The sequence below is a fragment of the Oncorhynchus gorbuscha genome, linkage group LG09, assembly GCF_021184085.1.
Source record: "Oncorhynchus gorbuscha isolate QuinsamMale2020 ecotype Even-year linkage group LG09, OgorEven_v1.0, whole genome shotgun sequence".
Taxonomy (NCBI): Eukaryota; Metazoa; Chordata; class Actinopteri; order Salmoniformes; family Salmonidae; genus Oncorhynchus; species Oncorhynchus gorbuscha.
This window is the reverse complement of record NC_060181.1, coordinates 57,799,081-57,821,453: the sequence shown is the minus strand read 5'-3', so window position 1 is coordinate 57,821,453 and position 22,373 is coordinate 57,799,081. Positions and strand designations below refer to the sequence as shown.

The following is a 22,373-nucleotide window of genomic DNA, read 5'->3' as shown; positions in this document are numbered from 1 at the left end:
ACAGAGGCATTTATTGGCCACACACTCGAAGAACTACAAGCACACAAGCATAAAAAAGACAAACTGGCATCGTATCATTGATTCAAATGCAGGATGGTAAATCTCTCTTACAATCAAACAGGATAACGTGGACCGAGAATGAGCGTTTCCAAAAAAACTATTTTGAACAAACAAACAAAAACATGGTCGACACAGAGGAGATCATTGCTCCTCCACTGGGCCTGGAAGTGGATGGGGTGGAGGGGAATGCCCAACAGCCCAACAGCCCAACAGTGAGAGTCGGGATGAGGTGGAGGACAGACAAAGGTTCCCAAGATTCCCTGGCCTGTCAAGGTAACAGTTCCCAGTCTTCATGAGGACAGAAGTCTGGCCGAACCCCTCATAAGAAATTCTCCAACTACAACATCAGCTCCAAATATAGCATTGTCTCCTACAGGAAGACACGCAAAAGGTAACACTCGCCAAAAGATTGACGAGTTTGAGTCCATGATGAAGAATCTAGAACATTCTATTTGTCTGTTTCCTTGAAGTAGGCTATACTGCAGCTTTACTTCAACTACAAGGAGCTGGATGTGGACTGAGGGGCATGCTAAACCAGTCACTATGCAAACTGGCATAACGATCACCTATTGTTGGGGGGTTGTTAATCTGTCTAATACACAATCTTAAAAGACTGTGTATTATATCTCAAATGTTGACGTTTTACTGTAATGCTATGTCCCTACTCAAGCCAAATGAATGTTTGACATGTAAAAAGTCTAAGTTCCCACCGACTTGGAATGACCACTGATAAGAGCTCAATATGCACAGAAGTATGGTAATAATATAATCCCCAGAATTAAGTCACTTCAATTGAAAATAACAGTGGGAAACATGTAATTATGTAAGGCAGGTATTTGATTAGTAGATCAAAAACAAATAAGAGGCTTGGGGACATAATAATCCTACAAGCAGATTTACAGTGCCTTCGGAAAAGTATTCAGACCTCTTGGCTTTTTCCACATTTTGTTACGTTATAGTCTCATTCTAAAATGTATTACCATTTTTTTTACACTCATGAATCTTCACACAATAACCCATAGTGATAAAGATTTTTTTTTTTGAAATATTTGCTAATTTATTCAAAATAAAAACCTGAAATATGACATTTACATAAGTATTCAGACCCTTCACTCAGTACTTTGTTGAAGCACCTTTGGCAGCGATTACAGCCTTGAGTCTTCTTGGGTATGACGCTACAGGCTTTGCACACCTGTATTTGGGGAGTTTATCCCATTCTTCTCTGCAGATCCTCTCAAGCTCTGTCAGGTTGGATGGGGTGCGTCGCTGCACAGCTATTTTCAGGTCTCTCCAGAGATGTTCGATCAGGTTCAAGTCCGTGCTCTGGCTGGGCCACTCAAGGACATTCAAAGACTTGTCCCAAAGCCACTCCTGCGTTGTCTTGGCTGTGTGCTTAGGGTCATTGTCCTGTTGGAAGTGAGTGACTTCCTGTCTGGCCACTCTACCATAAAGGCCTGATTGCTGGAGTGCTTCAGAGATTGTTGTCCTTCTGGAATTCTCCCATCTCCACAGAGGAAGTCTAGAGCTCTGTCAGTGACCATCGGGTTTTTGGTTACCTCCCTGACCAAGGCCCTTCTCTCCCGATTGCTCAGTTTGGCCGGGCAGCCAGCTCTAGGAAGAGTCTGGTTGGTTCCAAACTTCTTCCATTTATGAAAGCCACTGTGTTCTTGGGGACCTTCAATGCTGCATAAATATTTTGGTACCCTTCCCCAGATACAATCCTGTATTGGAGTTCTACAGATAATTTCTTCGACCTCATGGCTTGGTTTTTGTGGGACCTTATATAGACAGGTGTGTGCCTTTCCAAATCATGTCCAATCAATTGACTTTACCACAGGTGGACTCCAATCAAGTTGTAGACACATCAAGGAAACACCATAGCTTAATTTCAAGTCTCATAGCAAAGGGTCTGAATAGGTTTGTAATTAAGGTGCTTTAAAAAAAAAAAATGTGCAACCATTTCTAAAAACCTGTTTTCGCTTTGTCATTATGGGGTAATTGTAACGTAACAAAATGCGGAAAAAGTCAAGCGGTCTGAATACTTTCCCAAGGAACCTGGCCTGTATAGATTTCAATTCAGTTTGGTAAGCACTGGAAGTATGAATGTAAGCATCTTAAAACCCACCGCAATTTTTATTTTAAGGTGATCAACCCAAGAAGTTCTGCTATTTAAATGTATATAGTTCCCGTTAGGCCATAAGATCAACTACTAAAGTTAACCCCTAAAGCTCTCTGTAACAGCCATACCGTTCCATGCCATAATATTTCCATAAGAACAGTGAAAAAGTGTAGGCCTATAGGTTCTCGTGAAATATTTGTTGAAAAAATTGGAAATAGAAACCCACATTAAATGATCATTTTTAATATCTATTCAGAAAAAGGAGAAAGAATATCATTTTATCAACAACAGTCCCCTCTAGTGTTAGAGAAAGATACATACAGTATGTACCAAACCTATAACCATATAGTAATAAAGAAGCAGCTCTTATTATCTTAAGTGAGACATAAGGTGTAGGGTGAAGTGGCCCGTAGACACCTATCTTGGGTCAGTTTTGCATTTCCCCCCACTAATCGTTGAGGTTAGGATTGGGGGAAGGGAAGTTGAACCTAGATTGGTACCTTATGGGAAACGTCAACCCGGAGCTGAGTCATAACCTCACATAATACAATGCAATTCTTTATAATCTCATAAAAATAAATGTCTTTAGCAAAGCTATCTGTGATATGTAATGTCTACACAGGCTCATGCACACTGCATGAATTTCAATTTGTACATAAAATGGTATTTCAAACAGTGAAAATGATACATGGACAGAAAATATGTATTTACATGAATAATGGAAAAGTGGCATAATATATCCAGCCATTTGGCACTGAAACAGTAAGAAATATTGTAAATTGTGTGGTCAAACCGAGAGCTACAATATAGAGAACATCTGTAGAAAAATAGTCGATATGCAACGGCTCTTTAGAGAACATTTGTTTTTGCAAAGCTGATGAACATACAGTGTAAAACCAAAGAGCTCAATAAAAAGTGCAACTCCAGTAAACAATGCATCCGAAAACACTGATTACATTGTCTAATAGCTGCCCTTTCAAATCATTTCCGGGGCCTCATAAGTCATGCAAAATTCAAAAGTTGATCATGATTTAAAAAACATTGCACATCCCAACACCACCCTCAAACCAACACCATGCGTATTCCTATTGCAACAGACCACATCCAAAACACACACAGCACAGTCAAGTACTGGAGTGTTGATCACTAATGCATGAATAGTGCTGTAGCCCTGTACTCCCGTCATTCAGCATGGTAGTGTGTGAACTGCCACTTCTGGTAGGGACTGGTAGGCTCACACCTCTTCATCTGCATGCGGTCACCCAGAGCCCCAGCCTCAAGACACAAACGCTGGGAAGCAAGCTCCGTAACGAGGTGCTCCACCTGAACAAAGACGACACAGGGAAATAGTACAATAAGCACCACGATGCACATAAATGTTAACTTTCAATCAGCAAAGGAGCACTGCTGCTACCTCGCTCTCCAACCAAGGTGTTGCGAATTGAGGTGCAAACCCTGACGAGGCTAAGGACCAAAAATGCGATGGTTTTAACAATAAAGAAGCAATTTAAAATCAACATCCACTATCCTCCAAGAGTTGCTGAAATTCCTCTTCACTCCAACCTTCAAGCACACTGTACATCTTATGTATGCTAGTTGCTGACAGTAGCTTGGCATAAGAATAACAACTATTCGTCACAAAAATCGATATCCAGAGAACTCTAGTAGAGGAGGTAAAGGCCCACTGTAAAGCGAACCTACCAGAGCAGAGTTGGAGGCCTTGTGGAGCCAGCGTAGCTGTGGCTTGGTGTTGTCGCACGGCTGCATAGCCAGGCTGCTACCTTTGTCCTGAGCAGTGAGACAGACATCTTTCTGGCGAACGTGCCTCATCCAGGTGTAATTGAAGTGCTGATTCTGAGGTTTAGGGACAGAGGGGATAGTTAAGATGTGTCCCAAATGGCACCATTACCTATATAGTGCACTGCTTTTGACCGAGACCCATAGGGTAGCGCAATATCTAGGGAATATGGTGCAATTTGTGATGCCAGACATACAGTATCAGTCAAAAGTTTGAAGACACCTACTCATTCAAGGGTTTTTCTTTATTTTTTACATTGTTGAATAGCGAAGACATCAAAACTATGAAACATGAGGAATCATGTAGTAACCGAAAATGTTAAACAAATCCAAATATATTTTATATTTCAGATTCTGCAAAGTAGTCACCCTTTGCCTTGACAGCTTTGCACACTCTTGGCATTCTCTCAACCAGCTTCATGAGGAATGTTTTTCCAACAGTCTTGAAGAAGATCCCACATATGCTGAGCACTTGCTGGCTGCTTTTCCTTCACTGCGGTCCAACTCATCCCAAACCATCTCAATTGGGTTGAGGTTGGGTGATTGTGGAGGCCAGGTCATCTGATGCAGCACTCCATCACTCTCCTTCTTGGTCAAATAGCCCTTACACAGCCTACCGTTCACCTACTCTGCATCTCACAAAGACACAGCGGTTGGAAGAAAAAATCTCAAATTTGGACTCATCAGACCAAAGGACAGATTTCTACTGGTCTAATGTCCATTGTTTGTGTATCTTGGCCAAAGAAAGTCTCTTCTTATTATTGGTGTCCTTTAGTAGTGGTTTCTTTGCAGCAATTTGACCATGAAGGCCTGATTCTTCTCTGAACAATTGATGTTGAGATGTGTCTGTTACTTAAACTTAGTGAAGCTTTTATTTTGGCTGCAGTTTCTGAACCTGGTAACTAATGAACTTATCTTCTGCAGCAGAGGTAACTCTCGGTCTTTCCTGTGGCGGTCCTCATGAGAGCCAGTTTCATCACAACGCTTGATGGTGTTTGTGATTGCACTTGAAGAAACGTTAACATTTTTTTAAATTTCCCCAGATTGACTGACCTTCATGTCTTGAAGTAATGATGGACTGTCGTTTCTCTTCTCTTATTTGAGCTGTTCGTGCCACAATATGGAATTGGTATTTTACCAAATAGGTCTATCTTCTGTATACCACCACTACCTTGTCACAACACAGCTGATTGGCTCAAACACATTAAGGAAAAAAAATTCCACAAATTAACAAGGCACACCCGTTAATTGAAATGCAGTCCAGGTGACTACCTCATGAAGCTGGTTGAGGGAATGCCAAGAGTGTGCAAGGCAAATGGTGGCTACTTTGAATGCAAAATATATTTGGATACTATATGATTCCATATGTGTTCACTATTATTCTACAATGTAGAAAACAGTAAAAATAAAGAAAAACCCTTGAATGAGTAGATGTGTCCAAACTTTTAACTGGCACTGTATAATTAGGCTTCATGATAACAATGGGGTTTTCAATGCCGCTTGGGTGTGTGTTGAACTCAACAGGGATTCCATAGTGGGTTATAGTCATAAGACAGCCGTTCATTTCAAATGGGGAATTTAGGAGTATTTACCAGCTTGCTGAGATCACATATCTCAAAGGCAAGGGAGCCTTTCTGCAGAGCGAGGCATTTTCTTACTCCACGATTGAAAACCTAGCAAAGGAGGATCACAGGTATAACATTTCATGTCATTGCGTTGAGCAGTCATACCAGTAGTTTACGTAGGCATCGTCACTGCACTATTGACAGTAGAAAAGCATTTCATTTCTTTCCATTCTGAGCCTTCAACAGATCCTGACAGACAACTGTCACAATCCAGTCACTATTTTGTTCAGATAAGAGGACAATTGGAATCTCTGTGTTGCAGAGGTATTGAGAGCAGACAAGTAAACATCCCCCTCTCATAAAAAAAGTACAATTGTCTGTCAGCATCGAGATGCGGGATAAGTTAACGGGAAAATAAACTAAGAGTAACAATTGTTTGCCAGAAAAATAGCACCAAAATGCAATATATTCTAAGATAAACAGCCTAAAAGCAAAAACTGGATTCCTACTAATTCAGTAGAGACAATGATTTTAAGAATTTCAAATAAATTTATAAACCACAGGAATAAACTGCATAAAGGTTTTGAGCATCTGGAAAAGTGCTATAAATATCAAATCAATTATTTTTATAATAAAAAGTACACCTACTAGCCCCTCAGCTTTGACCAATGGAGCAACCATGTCTGGGTACACATTATCCAGGTACCATTTGAAGCTCTTGCACTTGAGCTTCTTCCGGAGCTCGATCTGGTCTGTGAGGTTGCCAATGTCGATGACACTCCTATCCAGCAGATGGTAGTATCCATGGCCGTAGAACAGGTCCTTGTACTCATCCAGCCACACCTCTGCCACCCTGGCCAGGTTACGCTCGACCGTCTTCTGCCTGTCCTTGGGGAACTTGTATGGGTTGGCGCCTCGGAAAATATGGCCCACTCTGGAACATGGGATGATCTCGATCTCACCTCCACACATCCAAATCTGCAAAAACAACACAAGTAGGATGTGATCAGAACATTTGATCGAAGTCACACGCGGCACCCTATTGCTCATCGGGCTCTGGTCAAAAGTAGTGCACTACATAGGGTATAGGGTAGCTAGCTACTTAGCTAGCTACATAGCCGTCCTTGTATCAAAGATAATTGTGTAGTCTAGAGCGATTTTCTAGGTTCGCTAGCCATCTATTGTCGTTCTTTTAACGCAACGTAACGTAAACAACACTGCTAGCTAGCCTGCTAGCCCCCGAATAGCAACACTGCAGAAACTATTACACTCAACGGAATGACTTGATTAGTGTAGTGTCAACAACGCACCCACTGCCAGCTGGCCTACTTCAGCAGTACTGTATCATTTTAATCATTTTAGTCAATAAGATTCTTGCTACGTAGCTTAACTTTCTGAACATTCGAGACGTGTAGTCCACTTGTCATTCAATCTCCTTTGCATTAGCGTAGCCTCTTCTGTAGCCTGTCAACTATGTGTCTGTTTATCCCTGTTCTCTCCTCTCTGCACAGACCATACAAACGCTCCTCACCGCGTGGCCGCGGCCACCCTACTCTGGTGGTCCCAGCGCGCACGACCCACGTGGAGTTCCAGGTCTCCGGTAGCCTCTGGAACTGCCAATCTGCGGTCAACAAGGCAGAGTTCATCTCAGCCTATGCCTCCCTCCAGTCCCTCGACTTCTTGGCACTGACGGAAACATGGATCACCACAGACAACACTGCTACTCCGACTGCTCTCTCTTCGTCCGCCCACGTGTTCTCGCACACCCCGAGAGCATCTGGTCAGCGGGGTGGTGGCACCGGGATCCTCATCTCTCCCAAGTGGTCATTCTCTCTTTCTCCCCTTACCCATCTGTCTATCGCCTCCTTTGAATTCCATGCTGTCACAGTTACTAGCCCTTTCAAGCTTAACATCCTTATCATTTATCGCCCTCCAGGTTCCCTCGGAGAGTTCATCAATGAGCTTGATGCCTTGATAAGCTCCTTTCCTGAGGACGGCTCACCTCTCACAGTTCTGGGCGACTTTAACCTCCCCACGTCTACCTTTGACTCTTTCCTCTCTGCCTCCTTCTTTCCACTCCTCTCCTCTTTTGACCTCACCCTCTCACCTTCCCCCTACTCACAAGGCAGGCAATACGCTCGACCTCATCTTTACTAGATGCTGTTCTTCCACTAACCTCACTGCAACTCCCCTCCAAGTCTCCGACCACTGCCTTGTATCCTTTTCCCTCTCGCTCTCATCCAACACCTCCCACACTGCCCCTACTCGGATGGTATCGCGCCGTCCCAACCTTCGCTCTCTCTCCCCCGCTACTCTCTCCTCTTCCATCCTATCATCTCTTCCCTCCGCTCAAACCTTCTCCCACCTGTCTCCTGATTCTGCCTCCTCAACCCTCCTCTCCTCCCTCTCTGCATCCCTTGACTCTCTATGTCCCCTATCCTCCAGGCCGGCTCGGTCCTCCCCTCCCGCTCCGTGGCTCGATGACTCATTGCGAGCTCACAGAACAGGGCTCCGGGCAGCCGAGCGGAAATGGAGGAAAACTCGCCTCCCTGCGGACCTGGCATCCTTTCACTCCCTCCTCTCTACATTTTCCTCCTCTGTCTCTGCTGCTAAAGCCACTTTCTACCACGCTAAATTCCAAGCATCTGCCTCTAACCCTAGGAAGCTCTTTGCCACCTTCTCCTCCCTCCTGAATCCTCCGCCCCCTCCCCCCTCCTCCCTCTCTGCAGATGACTTCGTCAACCATTTTGAAAAGAAGGTCGACGACATCCGATCCTCGTTTGCTAAGTCAAACGACACCGCTGGTTCTGCTCACACTGCCCTACCCTGTGCTCTGACCTCTTTTCCCCTCTCTCTCCAGATGAAATCTCGCGTCTTGTGACGGCCGGCCGCCCAACAACCTGCCCGCTTGACCCTATCCCCTCCTCTCTTCTCCAGACCATTTCCGGAGACCTTCTCCCTTACCTCACCTCGCTCATCAACTCATCCCTGACCGTTGGCTACGTCCCTTCCGTCTTCAAGAGAGCGAGAGTTGCACCCCTTCTGAAAAAACCTACACTCGATCCCTCCGATGTCAACAATTACAGACCAGTATCCCTTCTTTCTTTTCTCTCCAAAACTCTTGAACGTGCCGTCCTTGGCCAGCTCTCCCGCTATCTCTCTCTGAATGACCTTCTTGATCCAAATCAGTCAGGTTTCAAGACTAGTCATTCAACTGAGACTGCTCTCCTCTGTATCACGGAGGCGCTCCGCACTGCTAAAGCTAACTCTCTCTCCTCTGCTCTCATCCTTCTAGATCTATCGGCTGCCTTCGATACTGTGAACCATCAGATCCTCCTCTCCACCCTCTCCGAGTTGGGCATCTCCGGCGCGGCCCACGCTTGGATTGCGTCCTACCTGACAGGTCGCTCCTACCAGGTGGCGTGGCGAGAATCTGTCTCCTCACCACGCGCTCTCACCACTGGTGTCCCCCAGGGCTCTGTTCTTGGCCCTCTCCTATTCTCGCTATACACCAAGTCACTTGGCTCTGTCATAACCTCACATGGTCTCTCTTATCATTGCTATGCAGACGACACACAATTAATCTTCTCCTTTCCCCCTTCTGATGACCAGGTGATCGCATCTCTGCATGTCTGGCTGACATATCAGTGTGGATGACGGATCACCACCTCAAGCTGAACCTCGGCAAGACGGAGCTGCTCTTCCTCCCGGGGAAGGACTGCCCGTTCCATGATCTCGCCATCACGGTCGACAACTCCATTGTGTCCTCCTCCCAGAGCGCCAAGAACCTTGGCGTGATCCTGGACAACACCCTGTCGTTCTCAACTAACATCAAAGGTTCATGCTCTACAACATCCGCAGAGTACGACCCTGCCTCACACAGGAAGCGGCGCAGGTCCTAATCCAGGCACTTGTCATCTCCCGTCTGGATTACTGCAACTCGCTGTTGGCTGGGCTCCCTGCCTGTGCCATTAAACCCCTTCAACTCATCCAGAACGCCGCAGCCCGTCTGGTGTTCAACCTTCCCAAGTTCTCTCACGTCACCCCGCTCCTCCGTTCTCTCCACTGGCTTCCAGTTGAAGCTCGCATCCGCTACAAGACCATGGTGCTTGCCTACGGAGCTGTGAGGGGAACGGCACCTCAGTACCTCCAGGCTCTGATCAGGCCCTACACCCAAACAAGGGCACTGCGTTCATCCACCTCTGGCCTGCTCGCCTCCCTACCACTGAGGAAGTACAGCTCCCGCTCAGCCCAGTCAAAACTGTTCGCTGCCCTGGCCCCCCAATGGTGGAACAAACTCCCTCACGACGCCAGGACAGCGGAGTCAATCACCACCTTCCGGAGACACCTGAAACCCCACCTCTTTAAGGAATACCTAGGATAGGTTAAGTAATCCCTCTCACCCCACCCCCCCTAAGTTTTAGATGCACTATTGTTAAGTGACTGTCCCACTGGATGTCATAAGGTGAATGCACCAATTTGTAAGTCGCTCTGGATAAGAGCGTCTGCTAAATGACTTAAATGTAAATGTAAATGTAAATGTAAATTTAAGAGGTGGCCTTGATCATGAGCGTAGTTAAGTGTGTATTCCTGGAACAGGTTGAAGAATAACAAAACCTGCAAATAGTTCAATCTCTATAAATAAATAAATAAATAAAACCCAGAAGAAATGAGTCACTGACCTTAAAAGAGATCTCCATGTTCTCTCCACCCCATACATCCAAGCCAGGATCATAAGAGCCCAGTTCATAGAAGTACTTCTTATCGATGGAGAAAAGTCCTCCTGCCATGATGGGACACCTGAGAAACAAAGTACACAGTCATACACAAGGGAGGGAGTAACCTGAACTTATGCAATAAGTACCATTTGTTTTGCTGCGAAACCTTTTCTGTTGAGATTTCCTGGAGATTGAATTACTCAGTTTCTCTCAAAACACAACATTCCTCCTTGGTCTTATTAACTTAAGAGTAATTCGGATGAGTCAAAACTTGGCCCTGTTGGAATACTTCCATCCTGCATCCTTCCTTCCTCCTTTCCTTGAAGCAGTCGCTGACCTCAACTGATTGGTGAAAGTAATTAGGTTGGCGTAAACTAGCATTGACCTATCCAATCGTGTATAGATCGATGATTAACTGGAGGAAACGAGGAATGAAGGATGAATTTCCAAAGTATTAGAAGAGGGCCTCAATACTTATGTACTTGAACTAATCCGCAACTGTTACTACAAAACAAATTATCCAGTGTTAAATCAACACTAGCTAGGTTTCATGCAAATATTCCCAAAAATCTGCATAAAAACAATATGCTCATTTTCCCACCACAGATGCGTTTCCATCAAATTGACTTGCAGATAAAGGCTGTGCGTGATGGCGTAGTGCACATAAAAAAATACCTCTTGCGGTTAAAATTCCCATGTACCAAATTAAAAAAATATATATATGGTTGGCTAGAGAGCACATATGAGAGAGATTATTATGGGCAAAAGAGACAGATTCAATTTATTAGTCAAATGGCAGCCAAGCATCGATCATCATGTCACCACAATAACACCCTCAATATTTACTGGAAAGGAGCATCAAGCTCATCACCTTGCACTGTGAAGTTAATCTGTAGTTAAATAACTTGCATGCTTTCCCAATGAGTCATAGTGGGAGGACCACACAACATTGTCATCACATGACTCCATGTTTACTTCAATATTATGGTTATTATAACAATATTTGCACATAAAAGCGTTTCCAACGACATCTCCCATCATTCCTTTTACAAATACATAGAGAGCCTACCTTGTCTAGCGTATTTTTCCAACATTTACCCAAAAATGTTGTTTCCATCAGGCCTGGCATGACATTTGTTTATCCATCATGCACTTTACACACAAACAGTTTGGATGGAAACCTGGTTAGTGACAATGTTAAGTTTGCAGAGTTTCAAAGAAAAAGCCATAACTCAGACTGGCCAATAAAAATAAAAGATTAAGATGGGCAAAAGAACAGACATTGGAACTCTGCCAAGAAGGCCAGCATCCCGGAGTCGCCTCTTCACTGTTGACTTTGAGACGGATGTTTGCGGGTACCATTTAATGAAGCTGCCAGTTAAGGACTTGTGAGGCGTCTGTTTCTCAAACGAGTCACGCTAATGTACATGTCTTCTTGCTCAGTTGTGCACCAGGGCCTCCCACTTCTCTTTCTATTCTGATTAGAGCCAGATTGCCTGTTCTGTGAATGGAGTAGTACACAGCGTTGTACGAGATCCTCAGTTTCTTGGCAATTTCTCACATGGAATAGCCTTCATTTCTCAGAACAAGAATAGACTGACGGGTTTCAGAAGAAAGGTCTTTGTTTCTGGCCATTTTGAGCCTGTAATCGAACTCACAAATGCTGATGCTCCAGATACTCAACTACTCTAAAGGCAGACAGTTTTATTGCTTCTTTAAATCAGCACAACAGTTTTGAGCTGTGCTAACATAATAGCAAAATGGTTTTCTAATGATCAATTAGCCGTTTAAAATTATTAACTTGGATTAGCTAACACAACATGCCATTGGAACACAGGAGTAATGGGTCTCTGTATGCCTATGTAGATATTCCATAATAAAAAAAAAAAATGAAAATGCCATTTCCAGCTGCAATATTAACAATGTTTACACTATATTTCTGATCAATTTGATGTTATTTTAAATGGAAAAAAAAGGGCTTTTCTTTCAAAAACAAGTACATTTCTAAGTGACCGCAAACCTTTGAACGGTAGTGTATATTCCGGACTATGACATCGCTCGTTCTGATATTTTTTTATTTTTGGATTGTTGTGCGTATTCTTGTGTACCTATTAGGCACAAGAGTGAAAGCCCTGTCTAGTTTAGTTAAAGTGAGAGTAACTTGGTGAATTAGAAGGGAAGTGGAGGGGGTGAAAGATAAAGGGAGGAAGAGGGAGCACTGTTGAAGCTAGAAACTTATCTGCGTATGTGACCAATACATTTAGATTTTTTTTAATTAGCCAGTTTTCAATCCTGGGGACTTCACCAAGTGAGTTCCTACCGTTCCTCCTATGTTATCATGCAACTGTTTATGACAATACATGACATATATCATAACCCACTGGGCGTAGAAGTCAATTCAACTTCAATTCCATGTTGGTTCAACGTAGTTTCATTGAAATGATGTGGAAATAACATTGATTCAACCAGTGTGTGCCCAGTGAAAATTACTTACTTTGAAAGCCATGTTTTACCCTAACAGTGGTGTTAGGAACCTCCTGCTTTACAGGCCAGCAAATCCCATTACGTTGGCTTGCAGAGTGATGTGTAATTCTCACTCTTAGAGTTAATTTAACACCCTGAATCAACACTAGAAATGCTACACTGAAGGAAAAATAAACACTAGCCAATTTGCCGTGTTTGTAAACATACAGTAATGAGGGACCTAATGAAATCCAGAACTACCTGATGGGATCTGAAGCCTTCATGTGATTCTTCTTAATGACGTCCTCTGATAACCTGCGCCACCAAAACACCAAGGGCCATTTGAATACCCCTCTTTGGAAGTTGTCAACCAACGCATAGCTGTAAACAGAATATCATTAAACAAATATTACATTCCTGGATTAACAATGCGTGAGGTAATGAAATGTGCGAAACTCAAGATAGCGCCGACGAATCACATATAATCAACAACATCCAGTAAACAGGATGTTGCATCAAACCTGGCTGCATAAAAACAAGTTGATACAATTCTGGTCGTCGGGGTTTCTTTTCACAGCAATGTATACAGGTAAGTCCAACATGAACCCTAGAAGTCAGAAGGCCGTTGACTCAAATATTCAGAAAATGTATCAGATGGATAGCTGTGAATGTAATATTTCTAATGATGTAGGATTTGTAGGTAACACATAAAGCTTCCATTGCCGCAATGTTATCAGACATTTTGCAACTCTAGGGATATAGTCAGATAAGTAAGCAGTGTCCGAGCCAGAACGGCCCAGTCTAGGTAAATAAAGAGACATTGTGCCCCCAGAAGATACTGACAGACCAAATTTGGGGGGTCTAACTCCTTGACAATAAGGTTGAATAATAACTCTGAAATTAGAGCTGGGGCGATAAACCAAAATGTAACACCGACCGAAATAATCACTTCTTGAGAAAATGTTACTGATAAGTCCGATAAAGTAGCCTACACTAGAGAAATGTGAAGTTTGAAATGAAATAAGTACGCTAATATGGGCGATTGCTAACAGGACAATTGATAGCTACAGCTTTTAAAGTAGTAGTAGTTTAGTAGTAGTGCAAATTTATACAAAATAATAACAGGTATACCTTATCTACATACAGTACCGGTCAAATGTTTTAGAACACCTATACATTAAAGGGTTTTTCTTTATTTTCTACATTGTAGAATAATAGTGAAGAAATCAAAAGTTTGAAATAACACTTCTCAAGCCAAAGGGTGGCTATATATAAAATATATTTTGATTTGTTTAACACCTTCTGGGTTATTACATGATTCCATATGTGTTTTTTCATAGTTGATGTCTTCACTATTATTCTACAATGTAGAAAATAGTCAAAATGAAATAAAAACCCTTGAATGAGTAGGTGTTCTCTTGACCGGTAGTGTAAGTATTCAGACCCGTTTCTAAGAGACTCAAAAATGAGCTCAGGTCCATCTCGTTTCCATTGATCATCCTTGAGATGTTTCTACAACTTGATTGAAGTCCACCTGTGGTAAATTCAATTGATTGGCCATGATTTGGAAAGGCACACACACCTGTCTATATAAAGTCAAATGGGTCTGAATACTTTTCAAATGGACAGTATACAGGAAATGTACCATTTGAGACGCAAGCATTTAGTATTATGGTAATGATACATTACCTCATGTCCTTGTCACTGATGACGTCGATGACTGGGCAGGCCACTTTCCTCCTGTCTATGTACACTCTCTCCAGCAGAGGTTCCAACCAGCCCACGTTGCATTCAATATGCGAGTCAAGAAAAGTCAAAACATCACCTGAAGGGAAATGCAAACAAACCACTGAAGACAGACAAACCCTTTGACTGCCACATGTACGGGAGGACAAGACTGAGATTTCTTTGCATTTAATATTTAGTTTAAACAGCATATAATGTATGCGAGAGTGGTCATAAGACATAGCAGGATGTGGTTGGTTACCTTTGGCAATGGCGGCTCCTGCCAGCCTAGCTCGGATCAGGCCCTGCCTCTCCTTCAGACGGACGATCCGCACTTTGGGAAACTGGGACATGTACACATCCAGGTGGTTCTTGAGATATTCTGAAAGAGTAGATGTGTTTAGGGCCCCAGGTTCATTCAGACTATGTGACCTGCCCAAGAAAAACTCCAGGCCCTATTTATAAAGCTATCGTTGCTGTCTGTAGATCTCCAAATCTGTAACTTTACGGTATATTGCAAAAAAAAAATCCATATTCTACAATTAAGAATATACATTTACAAAACTTCAGTAGCTAGTTTGAACACATTTTCTTGGTCCTAGAGTCATGAAATTGTCTTCCGTTGGGCCCAGAATTTCCCTGGACACAACAGACGGCAGGGAAAAACTCTGAACCCATCCTCTACTGTTTACCAGGAAAGCTCCTCCTCCCTCTTACCTTTGGAACTAAAGTCATCCACCAGGATGATCTCTTTGAGAAGGTGTGGTGGAGAGCGATTGAGGACACTGTGGACGGACCGGAGCAAAGTGGACCATACCTCATCCACAAAGCAGAAGATCACACTGGTGGTGGGCAAGTCATCATGGACCACACTCTCAGAACACCTGGAGAACAACACAGTAACAAGAGAGGTTATCTAATGCTAACTGTACTATATCACTATATGGGGGTCTGTATGAGGAATACAAGTGTGGGAATACGTGACTATGCATGATGTGGTCAAGGCCAGAGTGTGACTCACGTCTGCGGTCTGGTGTCTGGGATGGCTCGGTCCACAGGGATCTGGTCACTCAGGTACACGTTGAAATGGCCCTCATTCCACCGGTTCCTCACCTCCTGCTCTTTGTCACTGGGCACCATGGCTGCTTTCCCAAATTGCCCAATTGCGTCGGCATCTCTGGGGGCTTCGGTCATGTCTAATGCCAGCACTTTGTGAACGCCTGTGTCTCGAATGTCTGTGGAGTTTGTGGGAACTCCTGGTTGACGTTTAAACTTTGCTCTAGGAAGTACGGTCTCCTTTAAGGCATACGGCTTACCTTTATCAACGACATTGATCCGTTTGTCCTTATTATTGACGACCACCTCCTTTCCTTTCAGTACATCCTTTTTGACAGATTTAACTGTGCGGTCCACGGCAACTTTGTATTTTATAAAGCTTTCTTGTATGCCAGGCTCCAGTGGATCTCGGACTCTCGTATTCTTCTTTTGGTACATTTTTGCTTTGGCTTTTTGCATTAGGTCTATATTTTCCTCTGCTTTCTCTGTCTTTTTTGAGGTCAATGTTTCCACATGTTTTCCTTCTTGAACACCAGGTGGCACTTTGGTGAAGTTCGAAAGCACTGCCACTTTCTCATCCTCGGACTTCACCACATTTAGCATCAAGTCCACTGCCTTTTTTGACAGGTCTTTGACAGGCAAAGGATCTTTGACGGGCGTTTTCGTATTCAAAGGCACACTCAACTGTCCTGTGACAAGATTCACCGTTTCGATTTGGTTAGGCATAAAAATGACATAATTTCCTTGTTCTGACTTTGGTTGGGCATTCCCCCCTGGTTGCTCATGTGAATTGACTTTGTCCTTCAACTGTGGGGCCTTTTTGGCAGCAGGTCCTCGCTTTCTGCCCACTTCAAGGACTTTCTTTTCATTCTGGAGTGGACCTTTACCTGCCTCGTCCAGGTCTAAGTCTAACTGTGTACGCTCCGTGGCCTGCGGTGTGACAGTCAGCCTTTCCTTCGCTACACTTTCTTTCAGAAGTTGGCTGTTAACATCATTCATTGACATGCGAAGTGCTACCATATCAAACAGTAGCCAAATGACAGATGCTATGAAAACAAATGCAAGTGCCCTCCCACTACCCCTAAAGTATTTCCTTACAGCCTTCATTTTCAGTACGTCTGGAAATACAAGGTCACAGTATCTTATTAATGCATGCACGAGTCATACTTCTCCCCCTCCCCGTTCAACTTCTCTTTACTTTGGGGCAGTTTTAGTAGGCTATTGCCTGCGTGGCATTCCACACGGTTTTGGCCAAACAACAGTTTGTTGAACTATTTTGATTTTTTTTAGCGAAACGCAATGCATGTATCAATAAAACTTACCTCCGCGTTGCCCATTTACTTCCCTGATCGGTACAATGTGTATCATGCGCTGCCCACTAATATGGAAGTACACAGGCAATTATCTTGCAATTTGTTGTTCACTTACTTGCCTTCACCTAATGTCTTTGAATGAGAAAGGAAAATATCATATTCCATTGAGGAGAATGCAAAACCACAGACATCCATTTGAGTTCTTTGACACATTTGCGCCCTGTTCTGTCGTGGAGGTAGCGCCCATCAACGACATATTTCAACGTTGAACGCACACACAGTGACTGGATAGACAGCTTCATTTTATGCAAACCGTTTTAGGGTACGTCGAAGGTGGCGTGAAAGTGGATGTGGCCTGTCTAATGTAAACAAAAGAAGGCATGATGCGTCGCACAGTGTAGGCCTGAACAAAAACTGATTTTTCTTTTTTTTTTCTTTCCCCCGACAGTTTTTTGGGGTCAGTAATGGACCTTTGCACATCCGTTTTTTAAACTTTGAAATTATAGCAAAGTGTGACGTGTCAATATGGTGATAATAGGGTAAATCAAGCATAACCGGTGTAACCAGTACAGGTGTGTCGCTTACTTTGGTGTCTGCAATGCGTACATTCACAATTGAGGTAAAACGTTCAACTGAGTGTTTGTCACTCAGTGACACACACACACACACACACACACACACACACACACACACACACACACACACACACACACACACACACACACACACACACACACACACACACACACACACACACACACACACACACACACACACACACACACACACACACACACACACACGAGCGTCATAAAAGCTGTATTGCAATAGCCATTAGCCAGTGATTAAGAGAGGACACAACAGGTTTTCACTTCATCAGCAGTCATCTCTTGGGAGCCCTGTTGGCTCCATCCAGACCATTAAGTGCCCCCCAACACTTAGAGAGAGCGAGAGTGGGAGGCAGGCAGGCGGGGTGGATGTTGTGTTGTCTCTCCTGGTGGCTGCCCTTAGCCACAGTACATGGGCTTTCATTAGTGGCTTGGCTAAATGATTGGCCTCAGGAAAGCCCTGAAGCCTCACAATGCATGTGTCAGTTTATATATCCTATTCATTGGACAAGTTATTCATGTATTCAATATCATTTATCTATTGTGGCACCCACAAACATGCAGCGCTTATTGAGTGGATAGATCAGCTTTTTGGTTTAAGGTGAATAAATCTACATCATATGTTGTGTTATAGGGATAGGTACTGAATTCTCAATATGCTGTATATTGTCCTTGTTTACCGGTAGCCATTTTCTTTTGAAATTGAGAGGGATTATGAAAAAAAAACATGACTGACAATTGAAGCTCTTAATTTGACACGGGCACGTGTAAAATGGACAACATGTAGTTGTAGGATATCTTTAGGACATGCTAATCAGACCTTGGAATTAAAATGACAACATTCGGTCTCTGTCATTTACATAAGAGGTCATGTTTTGCTAATATGTCTCTCTTTGGAACCGACAGCCAGCAAGAATGGTGGTTAAGTCTGACCCACTGACATTTTCAGTGCCAAATTATGCACAATGTGTGAATTAAATTAATTACGGAATTCATTAAGAAATATGGCTGGCGGAAATGAGTGTAATATTTAGTTATGTGATGTAATTTTCTTTAATTCTTAAAGCTAATTTGTTTCATAACATTTCCTGCGGTAGTTTCTCCCAGTGTTAACTATGATGTATGTAATTTGTTAGCCATTTAATTAATTACGATTAGATTTGCTGAATGTACAGCTTGTTTTGACAGATGGTACCCATCAGGGAGACCTTTGCACAATTAATTTGAAATCAATTACTTCCCTTTTTTCTTTTTGGAACATATTTTCCATTTGTGTGAAAAATATCCATGGCACATGCATCAACTGGGTTTTTACTTCAGCTTAATTTAATGGTCTATTATCTACAATTCCCCTAACAATGTACAAGTCAGATAAATGAGCCAGACTCAATTAAAGTTTTCAGTTTAGCTCTTAACTAAGCACTGATAGTTCACTCAATGGCTGTAAACTCAATATATTGTAAATCTCCTGCATACTATGTTTACACATACAGAGGTTGTCTAGCTTTAATCAGCAATTAAGCATTTCATATAACATAGCAATATAGTCCTGCTACTCAATTGTCATGGAGCATCCCTAGATCTCTAGTCCATCAAATCTCTGTAAGGGACACTATGTCTGTGTCTCAAATGGCATCCTATTCCCTTTACAGCATTCACTTTAGTTTTTGACCAGGGCACATAGGGCTCTGGTCAAAAGTAGTGCACTATATAGGTAATAGGGTGCCGTTTGAGACACACCCTGTGTCATAGACCCTCTCATCTATGGACATCTCAATCACCAAAGGTACCATAATGATGAAACTAGGCCTTCAACCAGGTAGAATATTGTCTGCCATATCATTCACAAGACAAGGGTCCACTACATATGATATATTGTTTGCTCCCCAGGGGATATTTAATTCCCACTTAATTTGTCTCATTAATTTGCTATTCAGTATCATTGTATTTGTTTCCCCCAAAACCGTATCATTGGTTTGAATGATATTTCAAACCAATATGTTTTCTGGTACTCCATCTCACAGATTCTTGATATTAACCAATGTCTTGCCTGCATCTAGTATTTGTTACCTTATTGAATTCTAATGGTTATATTATGAGAGGTTTACTATAGTATAGTATAGTATAGTATAGTATAGTATAGTATAGTATAGTATAGTATAGTATAGTATAGTATAGTATAGTATAGTATAGTATAGCACAGTGCTGTAGTGTAGAGTACCTAGGAATGTATTTGCTTGTTCTGAAGTTCCATTTCCTTTCACACCACAAGATGGAGCTTTTGTTCTCTTCATGTCCTTTCCTTTGGTCTAGTAGTCCAAAATCAAACCCCTACCATTCATTGGACATTTCCTAAGATTGAAAGAGAATAAGTTCCAAACATGATTTGATACATTTAAAGCATAATCTCATTGTTACCCACAGAAATACTCAAACAATTTTTTTCTTCTTCAAATAGATCTGTCTCATTCTCTCATCTCAGGCATTTCTCTTGATGTGAATAGTTTGACTCATTTCATAATCTGGAATAGAATAGTCCAAAACTATTCGTTATCATTATGCTTCAATTAAGATGTAGTTAAAGATCAGATAGAATATGCTGTCAGGGGTGAAACAATGAAATGTATTCTTATTGATTCACTCTTTCTTCTGTCTCTTTTTCATTTCTTCTCAGCATTTGTGGGGACAGAACAGCACAGGGAACATCGCTGCATTCTACCCAGGTAAAGTTGAGCAACTTGTCAGTCATATATATTTTTTTAAATATTTGTGTGGAATATTTAGTTGCCTTCTATCAAAGATTAGTAACTATACAAGATAGGTAAATTATGATGATGAACTTTATTAACAGACACTATGGGGTTTGTCACATAACAATAGGCATTTACCACTCTTAGGGTCGGCTTCCCAACACCGATAAAGCCTAATCCTTCATTTTCAATGAAGATTCTCTACTGAGGTTGCTTTGTAGTCCATGACTAGATTTTCTCTGTGTCTGGGAAACCACACCATAGAGGTTGAATGTTTTGTTGACTCTCTACCAGAACTTTATGAACACCATGCATGACCCATGGATGTGTATATGAGGATGAGAGGGTAACATAATTATTCTGCATTGGTGAACAAAACCTCACGCACATCATCCAGCAAGAAGGAAGCAAGGAGCATAAACACCATGGTCAAATCCATATCCCTTCACCAGTTGATATGAAGGTGATACAGATTTGGCTCCCACTGGACGTGAGTTAATGTGTGACATAAAAAAATAACTACATCATTTGTCTCAATCCAGTGGGCTGACTTGGCATGGGCAGCGAGTCCTAAATGTCAGGCTGTAATGAGTTCTGGCCAAAGGTACACAGTTAGGAGATGGAGCCCGCTGGCACCTGGGATGACACTGGCCAGGCAGCCACATACCCCTCAGCCATTTGGACTACACATGCATCCAAATAAAGTTTTAGTCAATTTCATTATGATTTCGCGGTCTGGCTTTGGTGAAGTTTATTTGAACATCTTGGTACATATGCAGAAACACATAGTGTTATGTCATGCGATATAAAACGCAGGTGAAAAGATATGATCTGCTTGAATATATGGACAGTGCACCATCAATACTGTTATTAATGATGTGTATCGTATAAGGTTGTGTAGACTGGGTTTCCATCAGTGAGAGAGTTAATTGAAGGTACACATTGTGCGGGATTGACTTTTACGTAAATCCCGCACTGATGTCAATTAGAGATTGGTTCTTGTCCGTGATCACACAACAACGTTTTCAAAAAATGTCACAAAGTCACAGTACTTTAGAAATGAATGCGGGCCGATCTGGTTTTGAGGAACTTGACTCTTTCTGTTCCATTTCTACCAGACCTTTTGGCAAACACGCTTCTTTATTATCTCACAATGGCAAAGAGGATGAGGGAACATTGTATCTAAATGAGCTTTTTCTATTTCCCGGTAAATGAAATCAATTCTATCCTTTATGTTACTTTTCATCTGCCTTTTGTCTTGCTGCGGAATCTTCTCTCTTCTCCCTCGTTCATCTGTTTTGCCCTTTCCTTGATCTGATAGCATTAAACATATAATTAAGTCATAAAGGAGGGAACTGATGAGTGTAGCAGATGGTAATTGCGTCCTACATTTGAATGAAATGATATGCATTGCTACAATTTACAGCCTTCACCTCATATTTTATTCAGCAACCTTTTATCTCTTTTCCTGCAGAATTATTCTGCAATACATTTAGACATCTTATCAATAGCTGGAGTGATAGTGGGAGAAACATGGGCAAAAAAACTGAGCCTCCCACATTTTACACTGTTTAAAATGAATTTCCATAATAAAAGACTTATCAGCCGTGCTCTATCACAGTGGAGGGGCGGATAGTCTTATTTCTAGAAGTCTCCCTTTCGTTTGTGGACAAGCTGTCATTCTTCTCATGGTATTCAGAGGAAATGGCCAAAACTGAAACTAGTTTCGGGTTGACTTTAACACGACACACTGGAGGTGAAAGGGTTTCATTTCCATGGACCTAGACAGTCATAAAGGGGTTACAGTCAGTATCGAGAACATTGGACTTATTCCAAAGGGTTGAATAATTAGACCCGCAGCTCTTCTCGAGCATCAGGCAAATGCACCTTCTGTGCGGTCACGTCAACTAAACGTGTCATTTCCTGTGGTTTAGTCTGTATCTCTGTTTACGGTATCTGGATCTGTCTTTAAGCTCATTCAGGCATTTAAGGTCATGATCACAAAGAATAGCCTAATGGAATTTCATAAGAATGTCAACTGAATCGTGTTTTTTACTCTATGAATTTCCTCTTCAACCTCTGAGTTTTACTAGTACTGTATGAATGACTTTGATACTTCTGATATTTGGGTTTAATGGCTTCTGTTTGTTTAGAAGGGAAGGGAATGAATGCATTTCTGGGCCGTGAGCCATGGTTGTA

At 42.3% G+C, this 22,373-nt stretch overlaps 1 protein-coding gene across 1 annotated transcript; it reads right to left on the bottom strand.

Moving 5' to 3' along the window:
- Window positions 1-2,412: 2,412 nt before the first annotated feature.
- On the bottom strand, window positions 2,413-17,156 carry LOC124043817 (polypeptide N-acetylgalactosaminyltransferase 5-like). The gene is made up of 10 exons (XM_046362809.1): window positions 15,469-17,156; window positions 15,165-15,331; window positions 14,710-14,829; window positions 14,412-14,547; window positions 12,984-13,103; window positions 10,224-10,341; window positions 6,190-6,519; window positions 5,569-5,649; window positions 3,881-4,033; window positions 2,413-3,502 (listed from the first exon to the last, which is right to left on the bottom strand). Exons 1-10 carry the CDS (start codon window positions 16,608-16,610, stop codon window positions 3,362-3,364), a joined length of 2,508 nt encoding a protein of 835 aa, XP_046218765.1. The 5' UTR covers window positions 16,611-17,156; the 3' UTR covers window positions 2,413-3,361.
- Between the last annotated feature and the right edge of the window lie 5,217 nt (window positions 17,157-22,373).

What these genes read in the sequence shown, in the direction of transcription:
- LOC124043817 (XM_046362809.1), bottom strand. Translation starts at nt 16,610, where the DNA reads ATGAAGGCTGTAAGGAAATACTTTAGGGGTAGTGGGAGGGCACTTGCA. An exon ending in CCAGACACCAGACCGCAGAC is followed by an intron (nt 15,332 to 15,468) that starts GTGAGTCACACT and finishes GTTGTTCTCCAG; the next exon opens with GTGTTCTGAGAGTGTGGTCC. An exon ending in AGGCCTCCAACTCTGCTCTG is followed by an intron (nt 3,503 to 3,880) that starts GTAGGTTCGCTT and finishes GTCTTTGTTCAG; the next exon opens with GTGGAGCACCTCGTTACGGA.